Raw genomic sequence first — 20,952 nt, 5'->3', positions numbered from 1 at the left:
CATAAATGCATGGATGCCTGGGCACGCCTGGTTGCAGCGACTGTGAATTAGAGTTTGTTTACTTTTACAATGTGGTGCAAACATCTAAATATAAACGTGTATTTCTATTCACCAGCGGATCATACAAAATGGTTTGTGTTAGTCACTTGACTGTCAGAGAAATTACTCTTTCAAAAGTTTTACAACAACAGGTAAATTAAAAACTTAAGGATAGTTTTTTATTTTCTAAAAAAAAGGGCAAGAAAGACAATCACATTCTTGTTTTCATGTGTAACAGTTTTGTCTTTTACATTTAAATATTTACAACAGAGAGCAGATCTGTGAGTGCAGTTCTGCGTTGAAATTTCAACTCAAATGTATACACTTGATGCGTATGTACAACCGACTGCAGTAAAGTACAGCTTGTGTAAAATTCTAAAAAGATGTCAAAACTTTACAATAGATCAAGAAAACATCTACAGAGATCACTGGAGTGTAGGCAGGCACTGCCACTGTCAGTAGACAGTATACATTCATATTTTCCAACATTATGATCAGTAAGCAGTAATGCAGTAGAAAAGTACCATAAACTTAAGAGAGGTGTGCAGCATTGAAACATTGAAACTACATGCAGTGAAAACACATAGAGGGCTGCATGGACTCTTTGGTTTATAGTGTTGTAACAAATAGGCAACATTTTTGTGCTACTTGTTCATTCTAAAAAAAAGGACACCATTTCATGAAATATGTGAGTGCATATTTTTAAAAGTTTGGTTAATAGTTAGAATCCAGTCGATGGTTACCCTTCTCCTTTACAATAGTAAAAATGTTACATAAGAGTGCAGTGTTTTTGTAAAGCCCTCATACTGGTCACATCTATGTGGTGAGGACCTGAATTACAGGGCTCACTGATCTGACAGAGCTACAGTAGAGGGCTATGAGGACCCCAGCAGAGCTTCTCTGGAGAGTCAAGGCTCTTCAGATCACAGGATCTCCACAGTCCACCTTTGGTTCAGTTTTCTCTCATCAAATGTGTTGAGGATCACCTGGTTCTTGTCATACTGATGGCCACCTAGGAGGCAAAGACAGCACAAGTCAGTGTTTTTGATTGTAAAATATGTTTAGACTGTTGACACCAACTGATGAACTGTCAGTAAAAAAGAGAACTGTATGATTGCATTTGGGAAGCCAGTCTGATATTAGTAATCATTGTACCTCCTAAGTACACCAGGAGATGGCGCTGTAGGATTAGGACTGAATGTCAATCATGCAGCGTTTTACTACTCAGGGTAGTTGAACCTTGTTAATTTATTATATATAACGCGACAAGTTAAGACAATGCTATCTGACCTTTGACCTCCAGGACCAGGTCAGGTTTGAGGTGACAGCGCACCAGGCCGTCTGGAGTGATGCTCCACAGCAGGTTGTTTGAGCCTTGCTCTGGGGAAATGCAAAGCCTGCCTCCTGCCATCACCACACTGCCTGTAGTCTGCAAGCTACATTCTTCCACCAGCTGGAGACAGAGGACATGATAGACAGGAAGAAGATACATTAGTTAATATGGTTCATTTTTATTTGTTGCTTAAAATCCAGTTTAATCATCATCATATTACACTAAACTGGTTGTCATCATAGACTACAAAGAAAAGTTGAGAAATTCGAAAACCTATTCTCTCTTTTGTCAATTTTGTAATAGCAAAAGACAAAATAGACTACAAAACTCTCACAGGGTACCTCTGATTAGGACTGCAACTATGTAATTTTTTTTTTTTTTTTTTTTGGCCTTTATATCACTTTATTGATAGACACAGCTCAAGATAGACAGGAAACAGGATGAGGGAGAGAGAGGGGGAGTGACACGCAGCGAAGAGCCCCAGGTCGGGACTTGAACCCCAGGCCGCTGCAGCGAGGACAAAGCCTCTGTACATGGGACGCCTGCTCTACCAACTGAGCCACACAGCGCCCCATGTATTTATTTTTATTATCAATTATTCTGTTAATTATTTTAAAGATTAATCAGTTGTTTGTTTAGTCTGTAAATGACAAAGAAAAGCAGCAAATCCTCACATTTAAGAAGCTGGAAGCAGCAAATTTGAAGCACTTTTGCTTAAGAAAATGACTGAAAGCATCAAAATAGTTGTTGGTTTCAATTGACTAATCAAAGCAGCTCTACATCAGATGGCTCAGTCTTTGCTACTACTTTTTCCTAAATGTGTTACTTTATGAAAGAAAATTGTAAAACTCGATCTGAATCTGAGTCGAATAAAGTGATAGATAGTGATGCAGGATAAATGTGCATGATTTTTTTATTTCAAGGTACCACAGTAGCATAACCCTAAAAAAAAGAAACCAAACTGTCCTGCCCACTAACTGCAAACAGGCATGAAAACATAAGCTCTTTGGCAGAGGCCACCAGTGGAATGAAAAAGTCTGTTGGGATTACATGTTTTTTCCTGCTTTGCATATTGTCTCAACCAACACAGTTAACTAACATTACAGTGGCACAGGGTCAAAGATTTTCACTACAGCCATGTTTGAAACAACAACTTTCAAACAACGAGTAGTCCATCAAAAGAAAATTAGGTGCCGATATTTAAAAAAAAAAATCTATTAATCGTTTCAGTCATTTTTCAAACAAAAATATCAAATATTTGCTGGTTCAAGCTTCTTAAATGTGAGGATTTGCTGCTTTTCTATGTCATTTATGATAGTTAATGAAGAGTCTTTGGTATTTGGACTGTTGGTTGGACATAAGAAGAAATTTAAAGACATCACTTTGGGCTCTGGGAAATTGTGATGACCATTTTTCATATTTTGTTTGACATTTTATAAACTAAACGATTATTAATCATAATTATTATTATTAAAATAGTCAGCGGATTAATCAATAATAAAAAATGGTTGTGAGTTGCAGCCCTACAGAAAATTAACAGGTTTGCAAATTCACACACTTAATATTTAGGGCTCATCTGTGACAGGGAACTTGTTACTGTCGGGTTGGACAATACTGTAAAAAGATGACAATGTGATATTTTGGTTTTCTGCAGTATAGATTGGGATATGAAAAAATACATGGATTTCCACCAGAATATATCTACTGAATAGCTCTATTTGGAAATAATTAATCATTCTAAGTGCACTTTACAAACAACCAAAGAAATTGATAAATTGACCAAGAATAATTGTAAATGGTGGTTTGTAAATTATGGTCATAGTTTGCATTTTTTTTGAGCGTGATAAAGAAGGCTCCGTTCACTTGAATGGTTTTGAGATAAATATAGCTCTGTCTGTTGTCCCTGTCAGCTTCAGTAGAGTTTGCAATCATGTGGGTGAGTAAATGATATATTAGCAGTGGTGTTGATATAGTGCTGTACCTTGCAGGTAAGCTGCCCGTCCCGATAGAGCCAGACCTGCTCTACCCCTCCTGTCTCCTCCACAGCCTGAACCCTCATGAGCTTGATGTCATCCAAAGTTCCTGTCAGGGACATCATACATCCTGTCTCCCGGTTCCGCAGACGGAAGTACATCTGCTTCTGTTAAAGGAAAAACCACAAAACCACATGGTTAGATTTGATTCATGAATACATGTCAAAGTCATTTACAATTACATGTGAAACTTGTTTTATTGAACTGATTTATTACTGTGGACTAATTTTTTTAATTATTTTCCTGGGAAAAAAACAAAAATGAAGATACCAGACATTAATTAGTTGAAGTCCTACACCATTTTTTTTTATGGGTCCATATTGATCCTTCCATACCTGCAGTAATGGACGTAGGGATCCTATTCTCTGCCAGCCGCTGAACTGACACAAATCAGCCACTTGACTTTGCTGAAGAAGCAGCTGTCGACCACAGTAGTTACTACCTTCATACAACACCCACCTGGGGAGAAGACAATCAGCCATGTGTGTTACCTAAGCTCCATAGATTTGCATTAAACATCTGGGATGATGTAGAAAAGAACATCACAAATGAACCGTCTATAATTAAATTTAAAGCTGAGATAATTTTTTTTTTTACAGTTTTAACATATCTATCTAATTGAGAGGGGGCCTTCCTTATATTTGCATGCTTACTGCTCTTAATAAGAACATGTCCAATTCTAAATGCTAAACTAACACCAATTAAGGGAATTTAATTTGTCCATGTCAAACTTTTTGTACAAATATGAACATTTAGATGTTTTTCTATTTAACCATTTTGCATTCTCCACACTGTAAATTCGAACTGTGCCTTTAAAGGTACCAAAAACACAACAGTGAAAATTGACAAGTAGTGACGTACATTCCTCCTTCCACCACCAGGGAGCGTGTGTCTAGGCCTGTCTGCAGCAGGTTCACAGCTCCATTTCTCAACACCACTCTGCGACCTCTACAGCCCACCTTACTGAACAATATGATGGAGGGCAGAGAGAACTCCTGAACAAGAAGACCAGAGAGGTTAATTTATTATTAGTCTAATCTACAAAGACTAACAATGATTCCTCTATAGCCAACAAGGCAGAGTGGGCACCTAAAAGGGCCCAAATGTCACATTTAAAACACACACAGAAACAGACAATACTCACGTGTCCAACAGTCTGTATGGAGCAGACTACAGTGCCTGAGGACACGAAGCCCATGGCTTCTGTGTTGGGGTATTCTCCCTTCTCCAGCACATACATGTTCTCTGTAAACTGGGCTCCTTCATATGCAACCCAGCTGACACACAGAGACACACATATTATTGGTGTTATACTGCTCTTCAATTTTGCACATAACTCTTTATCCTTAATAAAATCATGACTCATTAACTGTAGATCCAACTCCATCACACTTCCCCCAATTTGGTGTAGCTGTGTTTATTCAGTGTGTTTCTAAAAGGTATTATTAGCATTGAGGGATATCAAATTTCTCTCAAAGTACCTTTTGTTTTCAGCTTGGTGCCAAATAAACACAGCACTCACCAGGCAGTGTTTGGTGCCTGTTCAGTTGTGCCTACCTGCCAGCCAGCACCTTACAGGACCTGGGTGTGAAGTCCTCATCCAGAGCTGCTATGCTGTCCTCCAGAGCCATCAGCGTTCCCTGGAAGTCTGGCTCAGAATACAGCTGCACCTGAAACATATATACAAACAAAACTTAGTGATCCAGCCAGAACAGACAACCAGGATGGTGGAGGAAAAATGGGTCAAATAGAGCCTTGAATGAATAGCTGATACCTTAAATTTTGTTGTTCCCATCAGTGTGTCCTATGGAACAGACAGGAGAGAGGGATTAACATCAACTGTGCACCGTCTCCTACAATCAAATCGTTGATTGTTGCTAGGGTTTATTTTAAAAGGTTGAACTTTACATCAAATATTACATTTACTTCAAACATCACAGTGAAAGACACCTTTTTTTTTAGAACAACCCATGTTAAAAAATCTGATAGGTCACATTCTGTTATTCATTTCTTACATGGAAGACTGGCTGTATGGATGAGATCTTGAAGTTTGGGGCACCCCAGTCCTCTGGGCTTCCATATAGGCCCTTCTCCAGGATGTAGAGCTCTCCACTGAATCCAGGCTTCTCAAAGGCTACCCACCTGCCACGGACACATAAACATGACAGAGTCATTCATCGGAACTCATTTACAACCCCAATTCCAAAAAAAAGTTGGGGTGCTGTGTAAATCGGAAATAAAAACAGAAAGCAATAATTTTCAAACATATGGCGTTTTTCCAAATACAACTGTCAACCTGGCTCTACTTGTTTTGACTCAGCGCGGCAGCGTAACTGGCATAACTGCTTGAAGGTGTATCTCGGCTAATGATGCGCTTATCGCGATCCCCGCAGTACTATCGAAGAATCACCGCTAACAAAGTGGAAACTGACATTTCTTTGAGGGGAATATGGGTGCTTGTTACAGATTGGTCACAGTCACAAGAAGTCACTGCAGCCCGCTTGAAGGCAGGGCTGGCGCGGCTTGGCCCTACTCGGCACAGTAAAACTGGTGATGGAAAAGCAAATCAGCGTGACTCAGTCTGACTCAGTGTGGCCAAAAGTGCTGGTGGAAAAAAGCCAATACTGTGTTTACTGACAATGGTTTTACAAAGTGTTCCTGAGCCCACATAGTATTATCCTTATACAATCATTTGTTTGACAAAGTGCTGAACCTCGCCCCATCCTTATTTGTGAACGACTGAGCCTTTTTAGGATGCCCCTCATGATACCCAATCATGATACTATCACCTGTTACCAGGGAATCTGTTTACTTGTGGAACGTTCCAAACAGGTGTTTTTGAAGCATTCCACAATGTTCCAAGTCTTTTGTTTCCACTGTCCCAACTTGTTTGAAACATGTTGCTGCATCATATTCACAATAAGCATATATTTACAGAAATCAAGAAGTTGAAGAGTTCAAAAATATAAAAATATTGTCTTGTCTTTGTACAGGTAAAGCTGTCTGATCACAGCACACCTTAAGAATCCGGATTAAATCACAGTGTTGACCTGTAAACTCTCACTATAAAAAGAGAACATCAATGCTTTTTTGAGGGTTGTAAAACAATTCAGCAGGCGAGGCAGTTGTAAAGTAAACAGTGACATTACATAAAGCTCTTGATGAAGATTAAACAAATTCACTCAGCTCAAATGTGCAGTTGGCAGACTGACAAAAATCTGCTGACTAAAAAATGTATGTCACATTCTAAACGTATCATTTAAGATAAAAAAAAAAGTGTTAAAAACATCAAACTTTTTGTAAACAATTAAGTACTTACTATAACTTCATAAACTGTACAGTATTTACTGTACTTGGATCAAGGACTTTCTTTCTTTACTGAAACATAATCTATATCTTAAATATTAACTCAAGTCTCAGTCATTATTAGTATCATCAATCTAAATCCTTGCCCTCAAGAGATGAGTTTTTTTCATCCTTTTTCAAACCTGACATATCAATTACCCAACTGATCCATCACACTAGGTTGTTCATAATTATTTTTTCTAAGGCTGTATGTGTGCACACGAGCGTGTATGTTCGTGTGTGCAGTGAAAGAACATGCCCTTAGAAACACTATAAGGGTGTGGACAACACACAGTCAAAATGTCTCCCTCCTTCATTATTAATTTTAACTTAGAGAGGTATAACTTTTTTTAAATACAAAAAACTGTTTTACTTACACTCCACTCATGACATTGACGGACTGAGTTTTGACACCATAGCCAACGTCCTCCATGTTGATGACAGGACCCAACAAGTCCGCGCTGAGCCCCAGTGCGTCAAAGTGCTGCTCACTGAACAGTTTAACATGGGGGGACAGGAAATCCTTGGGAATATGAAAACACAGTGAAATAATAAGAAAGTGAAAAGCATCTTATTTTAAGTCCTAACTGTCCAGGAAATAAAAGCACAGAAATTTTAAGTCTTTTATGTTTCTAGTTCATTTAGAATCATCAGGGGGAGCGCTGGCACATTTTAATTGACCTGTTAAAGGTGGAGCTCAGAAAAACCACAGCAATCCGTGCTGAGCGCCAAAGATGGAAACAAGATCAGACAAGAAATTTGTGTCAGTGTCAGTAATATAGGGCTGATACTTACTGTGCACACAGGTCGAAGTGACAGGAGCCCTTCCTCTGATCCTCCCCAGTCACTGCAGTGAGGATACTCCCCCTCCTCCAGGATGTACTGTTGCCCTTCAAAGTCTACCTCTTGATAGCCCACCCAGCTACAATAACAAAACAAAGAAATATGAGTAAAAATTCACTACCTTTACATTATTTGATTTTAAGAAGAAAACATATCCAAATTATTTGGCTGCCTGCCAAACAAAGGTGATTAGCAGATGATCTTTGGTTAATGACGATGGCTGATTTATCTATTGACTCAAAATGATACTCACAGACCACCAAGTATCTTTATAGACCCCACTGTAGACAATGTCTTCTTGTTCTCCTGTTTTTTATCTGTTTTTTCCTCCTCTGGTTCTTCTTGCAAGTTGTACATGTCACTGTTGACCTCTATGCACTCTCCCTCAAAGCTGGGCTTCTCAAACACTAAGGCCTGAATGAGAGAAGAAAAGGAAGGCGTTAAAGATTAGCCTCAGTTGTAAACACAGACCTTATATGTGTGTGTGTAAGTGTAGAGTTTGTGCCTCTATGTGTTTTTGGCTCATTTCTGTCCTCAGGTAGGCAATGCAGTATACAAAATAACTTGACATATCTCATATGCTGTCTTAGCCTGGGGCTTTGAGCTTTCATTGAATTGTATCTAGGAAATGTATCGGGAATTTGTATCGCAGGAACTTTCCCTTGGGTCCAGGAACCTTATGAGAATCTCTGAGGAACTTTATATTGAAAATAAAGATAGGCTTTGTGGTTGGCTTCCCAACTTTTTAAAAGAGAGAGAGAGAGAGAGAGAGAGAGAGAGAGAGAGAGAGAGAGAGAGAGAGAGAGAGAGAGAGTGAAAGTAGTCGAGAAAATAAGAGAAATAAGATTTTATTTTCTGATAGATTCATGGCGTTCATGCACTAAAACAGAAATATATGTCTGTCTAAAAATCTACAAATTGTCTGCTGTGCACTCTGAGCTTTTCAATCTCTTTCACATCTATTTTTTTTTTCATTTCTGGCATTTCACTCAAAAAGCAGAGTCACACGAATACAAAGAACAACAGAGTGACTCTTCCTCGTGTGAATTATTTGTCTGATCCTATTTCAGATAGAGTGGAGACATACAGGAATGTGCAGAATGGACTTAGTTCCTACTTTAGTTCCTAAGGTTCCATATTTATTATTATTATAATTCCAATTTTGGCCAAAAAAGAAAATTAGTTACCAATTAATGGTCTGGATACATTTAAATATATTTGTGTAATTTACGAGATAAAAGTCTGACTATGTCACGGTGCTACTGTGGCAGTCTGGTTGTTTTTCTGTTTTTCTGTGTTCTGTTCTCCCTATCTGCTTTCCCCCCTCCTTTTCTCCCTCACCTGCTCCTTCTCCTGAGTGTGTGTCTGTGGGTGTGGCAGCAGCAGCAGCAGCAGCAGAGTGGCACACCTGTATCTGATCAACTCATCACCCTCTGGCTTTATCTACCTGGTCTCTCCACCACTTTGGCGCTAGATTATTGCATCCCATATGGTGACTTCAGAGTGCCGCCATTTAGTGTTTCGTGTTTCGTCTCAAATTTGGAGCCGTGGGAATACAAATGCCTAAACAAGCTGCAATTTTTCCCAAACCAATGTGAATATAAGCCAAGCCATCAACATAATGAATCATATCGGTTAACATGCCTCAGCTAAATCGCTCAATATCCACAGCCATCTTTTTCATCTTCTCAGCTATCATTTGCAAGATTCTCTAAACGGCTGATATTAATAGAAGCAACAAATGTAATTTAATACAGAACACACCTGGAAGTCATTAGGATGCTCCACCCTTATTGCTCCCTATAATAAAGAGAAGCACATTTGTTAGAGTAATACGAGTGACGAAATGACAGTATTGTGCAAAAAATATATCCATATTTCATGTATTGTACCATTCGGAGGGGTCTGAGAGACCCGACGAAGGGCTGAGGGAAACCCCAGGACTCTGGGCAGGGATACTCCCCCACCTCCAGCACTCCTACAAAGCCTCCAAACCCTGGATCAGTGTACACCAGCCAGCTACAGACAGAGACGGCATGTGAGATAAAGTGGGGGAAAAAAGGGAGGGAGGAAAGTTGACACATGACAGAGTAATGACTATTTAGTGACATCTTCACAGTACTTTAAAAGGGTAAACCTGTTTTAAGCTATCGCATAATGAAGTGACTAAATACATACTTCCACTCTCTACACAATGAGCCAGTTGAAAAATGTAAGTGCCAACCATCATAATCAGCAGTAGTTAAAACTATGTCAGCCACTGGCTCTAGCCTGCAGCAAGCATCCCTTCATAGACAGATCTGAATGTTGTATACAGACTCTTTCCCACACAGTCTCCAGTTAGTAGCAGGTTCCCCACCAACAATGAAACTGAAATGTCTCCAGAATTCAACATTACTTTACATGAGTAACACAAAAGAGCCACTGGCTTTCAGTGTCAGCTGAACTTACACTCCTGAATGGACCTTAATGGAGCCAGTGGTCTGTGGCATCCCATAGGAGCCAATCTCTACAGTGTCGTCACAGTAAGATGACATCCTCCCCAACCCATTCATCTCTGCAAACAGATCAATTCGGGGCATGCTATAGTCCTATAAAACACAAAATAAAAATATGTGAGAAGATTTTAATTTGAATATTTACAGATGGTGAAGGCTATCATTAGACAATTTTATTACATGTGCCAACACAGTATTTTGTAATGCTTTAGTTTGAGTATTATCAAAAAAATCTAAACTCTTTATTTCATTAAGCAAGAGACAAAAAATATATTAAATGTTAAATACTGATAAAACACAAGCAACCACACAAAAACTTCTACCTAAACAAATTAGTCTATATCTATATCAGATATTGTCAGGTAGAGCCCAACTGATACTCGTTTTTTAGAGCTGATGCCAATACTGATATTAGGGAGCAAAATATTCTGATATTGATATATCGGCCGATAGACACATTTTTGCAATGATCCCTCAAATGTGGTTATCAAACACTGATAAAGATATATAACAGAGGCAGGATATCCTACAGTTATTCTACAATGAACTTTATCGTATGCCTGTGCACTGAAACAGTAAACTGCACTGGGAATGTAATCATAAATGACCCCAAGCATAATTTTCTGCATTATGATCTCTAAAAAAAACGTTTTCATAACGCTGCATATCGGACAACATATACGCCAATACCGACATATCTGTCATAGGCCAATATCGGATGATAATATCAGCCCATTGATATATTGGTCGGCCCTATTGTCAAGTAAGGTAATAGGTAAAGTATTAAACTAATTCAGCAATCAGTGTAAGCTTTTGATGGGAAGTTTTTGATAACTGATGAGAAGAAATTTTTGTTGATCCCAGAAGTATTGATATTCAATACACAACCCTATTTAGGGTTCCATAGGATTCACATGGAACACAGGATTTAAAGAAAATTACAGGAAATGCAATAACTGCAACAATATGAATGCAGTATGACAGACTGACAAATGAAATCAATCATTCCGTACTTACCCTGACTGCCAATCTAACAGAACCTATGACCATCGGTGCTGTTTGTACAGGTTGACCCGTCTGGTCTAATGTTGTTGGAGTTCCTTCTTCTGCCCACATATTCACTATGTGCTCTGTAGGACCTTCCTCAAGGGCAATGATACGACCCTGGAAGCCAGGTTTTTCATAGAGGAGCCAGCTAAAGGAAAAGAAAATTATTTCATCAAAAATCTAAACCATTTCTCATTATTATAGAATAATACTAATGAACTAATGGGGATAATTAAACAGCTCAAGAGATGGCTCTGTAGGATATATGCCTATGAGGACAAAGAGGAAACAAGTGGGAATGATCTGGGAGGATGGCTCTGAAACATGGCCAGTGTAAGTGCAGACATGCAGTACAACATCATTTAGATTATACCACATCAGCCAAAAACTTCATCACAGAAGAAGATGGAGTAATGTTCCCACCCTCTATGGTTTTAGTGAATTACACTTATGATCATAAGCATTCATATTAAATCTGTAGGGGCTTGAGACTAGCACAAAGACCCTTACCATCCTCTGATGACTCTGACTGAGATGACTGGGGACAGCTTCATTGTGGTGGCATCCTCTGTATCACAGTAGAGTTCAAACGCTTCCCCTCCAAACTGAACTTGTTCATGTATGACAATCTAGATGAGGAAATAGACATTTCATAAGATATGTAGCAGTGTGTTAATCACACAAACCATTAGTAAAAAATTCAAGTAAATAACATGTAATCATACCTTTCCAGGTCTTTTGTGGAACCCTTTTACTGCAGGTATCTGAAAGAAAATGTAGTACTTTGATTATAAACTTGAACCTTTGCTATAAAAAAGCCCAGTCCTCCAAAGAATAGAGCTTATAGATGCTTTGTTAGCCTTTTCAGAGCCAAATTAAGTCAAGAAATAAGAAATATTTCTTTTCGCCACCAGTCTTGTTCCAAATGTTGTGATTTGAATTGATTTTAAACTAGAAGTTATTTAACAATAAGATTATTTAAATGGCTATTATTGTTAAAATATTTTCACGCAATTGTGATCAGGTTGATTTGGTCAAGTTTTGTACTACTAGGGCCTATACTAACATCTACATCTTCTTGCAACTCTTTCAAACGTTTATTCATTACTTGTAGCAAAAAATGTACTTATTATCCTTTACATTTAGCTATTTCAATCTTTCATCCATTACTTTTAGCTTAATCTTCACTGTTTATCTCTTACTTTTAACTATTTCAACTGTTTATCCATCACTTTTAGCTAAATATTCAGTTTATCCCTTACTTTGAACTATTTCAAACGTTTATCCATTACTATTAGCTAAATATTCACTGTTTATCCTTTGCTTTAGGCTAAATATTTCAATCATGAATCCATTACTTTTAACTAAACATTCAGTTTATCCCTTCCTTTTAACTATTTCAATTGTTTATTCATTACTCTTAGCTAAATATTTACTGTTTATCTTTTGCTTTTAGCAAACTGTTTCAATTGTTTTTCATTACTTTTAGCTGAATAGTCAGTGTTTCCTCCTTACTTTGAACTTTTTCAATCGTTTATCCATTACTTTTAGCTAAATATTCACTGTTTATCCCTTCCATTTAGCCAACTATTTCAACCATTTATCCATTACTTTTTAGTTATTTCACCCATTTATCCATTACTTTTTAGTTATTTCACCCATTTATCCATTACTTTTAACTATTTCAACTGTTTAGCCATTACTTTTAGCTGTTTCTCTAATTATCCTTTACTTTTACATATCTAACAATTTTTCCATTACTTTTAGGAAACTAAAAGGAACCCTCTGCTCATTTACACACGCTTGTGGGGCAGCATGTGTGTTCAGGTGTCAGGCTAACTCAATATGTGGATGTATATATATATATTTTTAAATCAAATTGTAATTTATATTTTACCAAATGAGTTCATTAGTTACTCTACAATCTTTCTACATATCCTCTAGTAACTGCAGAAGTACTCCCTGGGGTACAAGTACTCCTATGGGAATCACTGAGTACACAGTTTGAGTAAAAGAAACCAAAATAATTGTCTTGTGATGCCAAGGGTCTAATGGGAAAGAAAAAAACATGTTGTGCAGCAGGTATTATTTTTTTCATAGTGCTGCTTTATTTACATGTTGATGCAAATATCTTAATGTGTCCAGCCTTGGCTGATCTTGGCAAAGATTTCCCATGCAAAATTCCTGACTGAGAACACACTCCTTGTTTCGCCTGTCCTCACTTGCAAATTACTAATGACTCTGTTGCAACAGCAACAAAACAAAAGTACAGGGTAGGAAACTGAGACACATCGCCATGGAAATAAAGTAGGGAATATCTATCTGTAAAAGCCTGGCTGCTCAAGACCCATTCATGCTTTGGGCTACTATTTCTCTAGAATGATCAAGACTGTTACTTATAATTAGAAAAAAGACTGAACTGACAATAATATTAATAAAGAATATTAAGGCTTTAAAATATTGAAATCCAACCTTAGTCTTAGAAGTGGAGAGTCCATTTCTAGAAGTCTGTTGGCCGTAGTTGTTGGCTGGAGGCAGTCCTGCAGGGCCCTTCAGCCCCACATCCACATTAGTTACTCCTGCTATTGAGGCCTGGTCCATCATAGTACTACCCTCAGAATTCAATGTAGTTTTATTCCTCTGTGTAGAGCCCTGGGAGGCCTCAGATTCTCTTTTGTTCTCCTTGAGGTATTTCTCTAAATGATCAGGCAGCTTTATCTCAGAGAACGAGGGCAGAGGGGGAGGAGAGGAGGAGCTGGGTGCTGACTCAATCATTGTACCTATACCGGCACCCACAGGTGGGCCTTGATCTGTGCCTTTCACACCCTTCTTATCTATGTCAATGCCAGGCAGAGGTGAATCAACAATTCCCTGCTTTCCAGTTGAGGGCAGGTCCTGTTGTTGGTTAGATGAAAGTGTGCTATTTGAGGCAGAGGTAGCTTCCTTTCTGGCCTTCCTGGAGGACCGAGGAGAGCTCAGTAAGCTGGAAAGGATGGACATCCTTCCAAGGCGTGACGTTGGCTTCCCAGGCTCTTCTCCATTGTTTTGTTTCTTTTCTTCTCCTGAATCAATATTTGTCCCCTCTTTGACTTCATCTTTCCCTTTCACCTCATCAAGTGATTTCATTTGGTCTCTTGCTGTGTGCTTGCCTTTATCTTGTGCATGTTTTTCCAGGGTCCGTCCTTCCCTATTAGCTGCTTTTTGTTTAATAACCATACCTGGAGAAAGATCCCTAAAACTTTTGCCGTTTTTGCTTAAGCCGAAGTGAAATTGCTCTGGATCATACGTTCTCTCAAAGTGGTCCTCCTTAATGGCCGGCATGGCAAAAGGTGGAGATGGGGACTTTTTATGGATATGCCTTTTTGGAGGTGCTGAGAAAGGAATGCTGCCCTCCTTAATGCTCCTGATAAAATCATCATAGTTATCAGACTCAAGTGATTCATCCTCACTGGCTGAGGAATTTAGTCTTCTGTTATGTTCTTTCTTCTGTTTTTGATGATGTTCCACATCCAACCAGCTAGATGGGGATTCGTTCTTTAGCTGAAGACTTTGAGATGGAGTGGATGGTTTTACTTTAGCTAAAAGAGATGAACTGTCATTGAGCGATGGCTTTGTAGGCTTTAGTGGATCACTGAGGATCATGTTTTTCTCTTGTCTTGAGGTCTGCAGATCCTGTTTGACACCACCATTTGTCTTTGCTTTGTCTTTTGTGTCTTGATCATTCTTGTCAGCCTCAATAGCACTAAGAACTTTATATGGACCGACAGTGGTTTTTTCGTTTTTTTTTCCACCACCTGTTTTGATGGATGCATCTTTTAAAATAACTGGTCCTGACTCTTGCTTGGCATCTATCTTTGGTGCCTTCATCTGCTGATCCTCCTGCTTCGTCACTTTATTTTCAACTTTAACACTATCTTTAATGATGGTTTTCTGTTCCTGTTTCTTATTAGTCTTTCTAGCAGCTTTTTCAGTTGTCTTTTCTGGTAATTTGGTATCATCTTTTGTCTTTAGAGATTCTTTTGTTACAGTCTTTTGTTCCTGTTCAGGGTTAGCATTTGGACATTTCAGTATTCCGGACATGTTTTTCTCTTGTTTTGTAATGTCCTCACATTCATCTCCAAGAATTATGGACTTCTCAACTTTCTGGATATTGATTTCACTGTTAGAGTTGGTAATTCCAGTCTCATTCACCAAACTTTTCACTGATGAATACTTGGTTTCAGTGTCTTCTTTAGTACCCACAGTATTCTGGGTTTTACTTATTCCCTGAGTTGTATCCATTTGTAAAACTGTTCCTTCTGTTGTCTTCTCTTGAGCTTTTTCTGTCTCTATTTGCTTTTCTAGGTTAGCTTTTTGATATTTGGATTCTGCTGATGTAGGAGCATTTTCCTCTGTTGTTTTAATGTCCTCATCTTGGTCTCTAGCAATTACGGTCGTCCGGTCCTTGTGACGACTAACTTCAGTGTCAGCAGTCTCATTTGAAATCTCATCTGGTAAATTCTTACCAAATGCCTTTGTTTCACTCTCTTTATTAGTACCTTCAGCACTCAGATTTTTAGTGCTTGAGGCTTTTAGTTCTGGAGTTTGACTCTCCTTCATAACATCAGTGTGTTTGTTCTTCTGATTTGATTCATTTTCCCTGACTTCCTTGTCTTTGGTTAGAAGTTCTGTGGCTTCTTTATCTTTCTTCTGAACATCAATACCAATGACTTGATCTGGAACAGCAGTGGTCTTGTCTTTTTGTTCTGCACCACTTGTTTTGATGGATGCATCTTTTACAATAACGGGTTCTAAGTGTTGCTTGGCATATATCTTTAATGCCTTCATCTGCTGATCCTCCTGCTTTGTCACTTTATTTTCAACTTTAACATCCTCTTTAATGATGGTTTTCTGTTCCTGTTTCTTATTAGTTTTTCTAGCAGCTTCTTCAGTTGTCTTTTCTGGTAATTTGGCATCTTCTTTTGTCTTTAGAGATTCTTTTGTTACAATCTTTGGTTTGTGTTCTTGGTTAGCATCTGGATGTTTGGATTTTATTGACTTGTCTTTCTTTGGTTTTGTAATCTCTTCCTCTTTATTTCCAACAATTTTGGACTTCTGGTCTTCCTGGATAGTAACTTCACTATTAGATTTCGTAAATGTAGTCTCATTCACCAAACTTTTTATTGATGAATCCTTTCTTTCAATCTCTTCTTCAGCACTCTTTATTTCACTTAGTTCTTGAGTTGTATCCGTTTGTAAAACTTTGCCGTCTGTTGTCTTCCCTGGTGCTTTTTCTGTATAAGCATGTTCCTCAGTTTTTTTAATATCCTCATCTTGGTCTCTGGAAATTATGGTTGTCTGGTCCTTCGGGCTACTAACTTCAGTGTCAGCAGTCTCATTTGAAATCTCATCTGGTAAATTCTTACCAAATGCCTTTGTTTCACTCTCTTCATTAGTACTTTCAGCACTCTGATTTTTAGCGCTTGAGGCTTTTAGTTCTGGAGTTTGACTCTCCTTCACAACATCAGTGTGATTGTTCTTCTGATTTGATTCATTATCTCTGACCTCTTTCTCTTTGGTTAGAAGTTCTTTGGCTTCTTTATCTTTCTTCTGAGCATCAGTTTTAAGTACTTGATCCGGAACAACAGTGGTCTTGTCTTTTTTTTCTTCACCACTTGTTTTGATGGATGCATCTTTTACAATAACTGGTTCTAAGTGTTGCTTGGCATATATTTTTGATGCCTTCATCTGCTGATCATCCTGCTTTGTCACTTTATTTTCAACTTTGACATCCTCTTTAATGATGGTTTTCCATTCCTGTTTCTTATCAGTCTTTCTAGCAGCTGTTCCAGTTGTGAAAACACTTGAATTTTCTGGTAATTTGGCATCTTCTTTTGTCTTTAGAGATTCTTTTGTTACAATCTTTGGTTTGTGTTCTTGGCTAGCATCTGGATGTTTGGATTTTATTGACTTGTCTTTCTTTGGTTTTGTAATGTCTTCATCTTTATCTCCAACAATTTTGGACTTCTGGTCTTCCTGGATACTAACTTCACTCTTAGAGTTCGTAATTGTAGTCTCATTCACCAAATTCTTTATTGCTGTATCCTTTCTTTCAGTCTCTTCTTCAGCAATCTTGATTTCACTTAGTTCTTTCAATTGACTTGTATCCATTTGTATAACTTTGCTGTCTGTTGTCTTCCCTGGTGCTTTTTCTGTAGAAGCATTTTCCTCAGTTTTTTTAATGTCCTCATATTGGTCTCTGGAAATTATGGTTGTCTGGTCCTTCGGGCTACTAACTTCAGCGTCAGCAGTCTCATTTGAAATCTCATTGGGTAAATTCTTATCAAATGCTTCTTCTTTAGTACCTTCAGCACTTTTAGTGCTTAAGGCTTTTGGTTCTTGAGTTTGACTCACCTTTACAATGTCAGTGTGTTTGTCCTCCTGATTTGATTCATTATCCCTGACTTTCTCATCTTCGGTTAGAAGTTCTTTGGTTTCCTGTTCATTTTTCACTGTTGACGCCTTCATCTGCTGATCCATTTCCTTATCAACACTTCCTGCATTTTCTCTGAAGAGGATCACACATTTCGTTTTCGTATCAACCACACCAGCTGTATTTTCTTGAAGTGCACTTCTTGTTTGCTCTGTCTCTGTCTTCTTCTCTTGTAGGGCATCTGTAACTATCATCCATGGTTCCTTCTCTGAGTCAGGCTGTAAACATCTCTCCTCTGATGAAATATGTGTTGGTTTCTGTGGTTCTGCAATGTCTTTCTCTGCTTGATCCTCAATAGTTCTACCCTTGAGCTCCTTTTTGCAACTGTTCTGTGAGTCAGCGTTTTCCACTGCTGTGTCATTCTGCCTTTCATTTGGTTTTGAGTCTTTCTCCAATCTTTCAAATTCCCCTGCCAGTAAAAGAGGCTCTTTGTCCAGCTGATTTTCAACATTCTTGGGTGATTCAAAAACAGTCACAGTCTCTGTTTGTATGTCCAAAGCCTCTGTTGGTTTCCTGCCAACCTCCTCTTTGCTTTTCTCCTCTACCTCAAAATCTTTTACACATTTGCTGCTGAATGTGGGCAATCTATCCTTTTCAAGAATGATATTTGTGGTTTGATCCTTTAATAACTTCTGTTGCTGCTTTTCACTGTAAAGGGAAACTCTACCTGGCATAACACATTCCTGATCAGTGAGATTCAATGTGTTGCCATGAATGCCGTCAAATAAAACAGGTTTGGTTGATATATCAGTTACATCCTTATGAGCTGCTTTTGTGTCCTGGGCCAACCCTGCAGAATCTGGCTCTTTCTCTTGAATTGAATCTGGTTTTATGTCACTTATTAGCTGGGTTGTCTCCAAAATGTCCTTCTCTTTCAAATCTACTGGACAAATCTTTGGTGAAAATGGTGTTTCCTGTTCACGTGTTTGAATGTGAGATACATTTTCAGGTGGAGACTCAACTCTTGTTTGTTGTTTGGTCTCACACTGTCCTCCCTTGCTATCAGCCTCAGCCTTATTTACATCAGTAACTGGTGACTGAGACAGACTTGCCTCACTGTTGGGCAATACCTTAGCTCCTGGGCCTGTGACTGGTGTAACTTTTGCTTGAGTCTTTTCTGTAATAGTGACATTATTGTTTTGAATTGATTGAGTTTTTGAAATCTTTTTAGTTGTATGACTGGTTATGCTCTCCTCCACTTCTTTTGTCTCTTTTCCTTTTGGTTTGAATTCACCTGTACTGGACTGATTGTCTGTGAGTTTTATCACATGTTCTTCATCCTCTGTAGACTGAGACTTGAATTTTAATCTATCATCATCGGCACTGTCCTTAACTTGATCTGCTATGTAACTGTCAGACACCTTGACAGCTGTCTCTGTTTTAGTGTTCTGATTTGTGTTCTCCTGTTTAGATGCAGATGTGTTTGGAGAATTGTCAGGTGGTGTAGTGTTTCTGGATATCATTTTGTTGGAGCTTTTCTGACCTCTTGTAGGAAGCTTGCTTACAGATGAGGATGGATCAGCTGAATCCTTTACTGGACTTTTGTTGTGTTTGATGTTATCGCTTTGTTTGGAGAGCCTCCATTTCTCTTGCTTGGTAGGAGGTGGAGAGACAGGCTCTTTATGTGTGTCACTCTCTTTGTGACTAATGCTTCTTTTAAAGGTGTGTTTGGTTGGTCTTGTTGACAGCATACTTCCTGTTGGAAACACACACAAACACAACAACAACAAAATATGAAATGAGAAAAATCCTTCTCATATGAAAAATAGTTCCTTATTACACTTGTTTGCTTTGTTGCGGAGAGTTAGATAAGAAGATCAATGCCACTTCTTTATTTATGTGGTTAGTATGAAACTGGAGCCAGAAGCTGGTAAGCTTATCTTAGCATAAAGACAAGAGGTAAAAGGCCCAGCTCAGTCCAAAGGTAATAAAATCTGCCAACTAGCACCTCTAAAACTGACTAAGTAACATGTTCTATCTCAATTGTTTACACAAATAAAAAGGTTAAAAACAACATGTTGTGGTTTTGCAGGGGTTATGTGCAGATCTGTTTATTGGATAGTTTTTGTACAGGTTAAATAAACAAGGCATACCTTGTTAATTAGTGAGCTTGACATGTGCTGGTAGGCAGATTTTGATGTTTGGACAAAGCCAGGCTAGTTGTTTCCAACTGCAAGCTAATCAGCTGTTAGCTACATTTTGAACGTATAGATAAGAGGGATATGAACATTTAGACTAACTCTCAGCACACAAAAAGCTAATAATTACTCAACTCAAAACTATTCCTCTAACATATGAACAATTTTAAACATCAAAGTAAACTGTATCCAAGGATTTTGTTACAATGACAGCATAACCAGTACTGGAACTGATAAATATATTGTCTCACATACAACATGATGTGATCGTACTGCCTTACCTTTCTTAGGACTTTCAGAGAGCGGTGGTGGTGTCTCACTGCCAGGTCTCTCGTCAGGGGTTAGGTCTTGCTGCTCTGAACTCTGCTTCTGGACTGTCTTGGGTCTATCTGAGTCTGCCAGACTTGATGTAATTTTTTTTATGCCACTTGTTTCAGTTATCTCATTATTCCTCTTTCTTGTCGGAGATGAAATGGGTAACCGACTACTTGATGCCATGGAGTCATTGTCCTCCAGAATGTTTTGCCTATGTTTTTTGACATCCAGGCTCTTCCTGTCAGTTGGGTACACTGTTTTAATACTACTCTCCTCTTGGTCTTTCACCACACCATTTACCAGGTTTATAGAGCCAGTGTCCTCATCTGACTTTTCTTTAATATGCTTTGTTCCCATCTTGAGTGTTGTTTTTGAAGGAGAAATGTCTCCTGATGTAGCTTTCTCCCCCTTGGCCTCTTCAAAAGTTGGTTTCCTGCCAGCTTTGGTTATACTGACGGGGGATTTCAAAGATTCTTTGGTCCTGAGTTGTTTCTGAAGTTTGGAAATGACCACTGACCCAGAGGCATCAGTCACTGATGATTTATCTGGTGTCTCTTGTGATTTCACATCAACCTCTGATGTTGACCTTTTGGGGATTTTAGACTTTGAACCTGTTGCACTTGATGTACCACTGGTGTTTTGGTCTTTTATGTTTATATGTGTTGGAAACATAGAAACTGTTTTATCATTGCTACGTTCCCTCTGTGGTGGTATATGACTGGAAGTTCCAGCTCTTGGGCTCTCTGTGGAGGCCTTATCCTTTGTTATCACATTTTTTGCCTTGCTACCAGCTGCTGAGGATAGGGTCTTTGCTCCACTGACTGTGGTATGCCGACTTTGTGATGCTGATTTAACCCCTTGTATAGAAGGTGTAGCCTGGTTAGGCCCT

General features: G+C 38.6%; 2 protein-coding genes across 2 annotated transcripts; both read right to left on the bottom strand.

Moving 5' to 3' along the window:
• Positions 1-192: 192 nt before the first annotated feature.
• On the bottom strand, positions 193-16,277 carry crybg1a (crystallin beta-gamma domain containing 1a). Its single transcript, XM_073467181.1, has 19 exons — positions 13,611-16,277; positions 11,864-11,902; positions 11,649-11,767; positions 11,109-11,286; positions 10,045-10,184; positions 9,486-9,612; positions 9,358-9,393; positions 7,847-8,007; positions 7,546-7,672; positions 7,128-7,273; positions 5,421-5,547; positions 5,180-5,209; positions 4,963-5,075; positions 4,550-4,682; positions 4,267-4,400; positions 3,741-3,864; positions 3,354-3,512; positions 1,330-1,492; positions 193-1,051 (listed from the first exon to the last, which is right to left on the bottom strand). The coding sequence occupies exons 1-19, from the start codon at positions 15,963-15,965 to the stop codon at positions 963-965; spliced, it is 4,500 nt and encodes a 1,499-aa protein (XP_073323282.1). The 5' UTR covers positions 15,966-16,277; the 3' UTR covers positions 193-962.
• Positions 16,278-17,664: 1,387 nt separating this feature from the next.
• Positions 17,665-20,521, bottom strand: LOC140995673 (uncharacterized). The gene is made up of 3 exons (XM_073465751.1): positions 20,030-20,521; positions 18,681-19,306; positions 17,665-17,685 (listed from the first exon to the last, which is right to left on the bottom strand). Exons 1-3 carry the CDS (start codon positions 20,418-20,420, stop codon positions 17,665-17,667), a joined length of 1,038 nt encoding a protein of 345 aa, XP_073321852.1. The 5' UTR covers positions 20,421-20,521.
• Positions 20,522-20,952: the final 431 nt, after the last annotated feature.

The sequence above is a fragment of the Pagrus major genome, chromosome 5 (assembly GCF_040436345.1).
Source record: "Pagrus major chromosome 5, Pma_NU_1.0".
In the NCBI taxonomy this organism is placed as follows: Eukaryota; Metazoa; Chordata; class Actinopteri; order Spariformes; family Sparidae; genus Pagrus; species Pagrus major.
The sequence above is the reverse complement of the archived record's forward strand: the minus strand, read 5'-3'. Positions and strand labels throughout refer to the sequence as shown.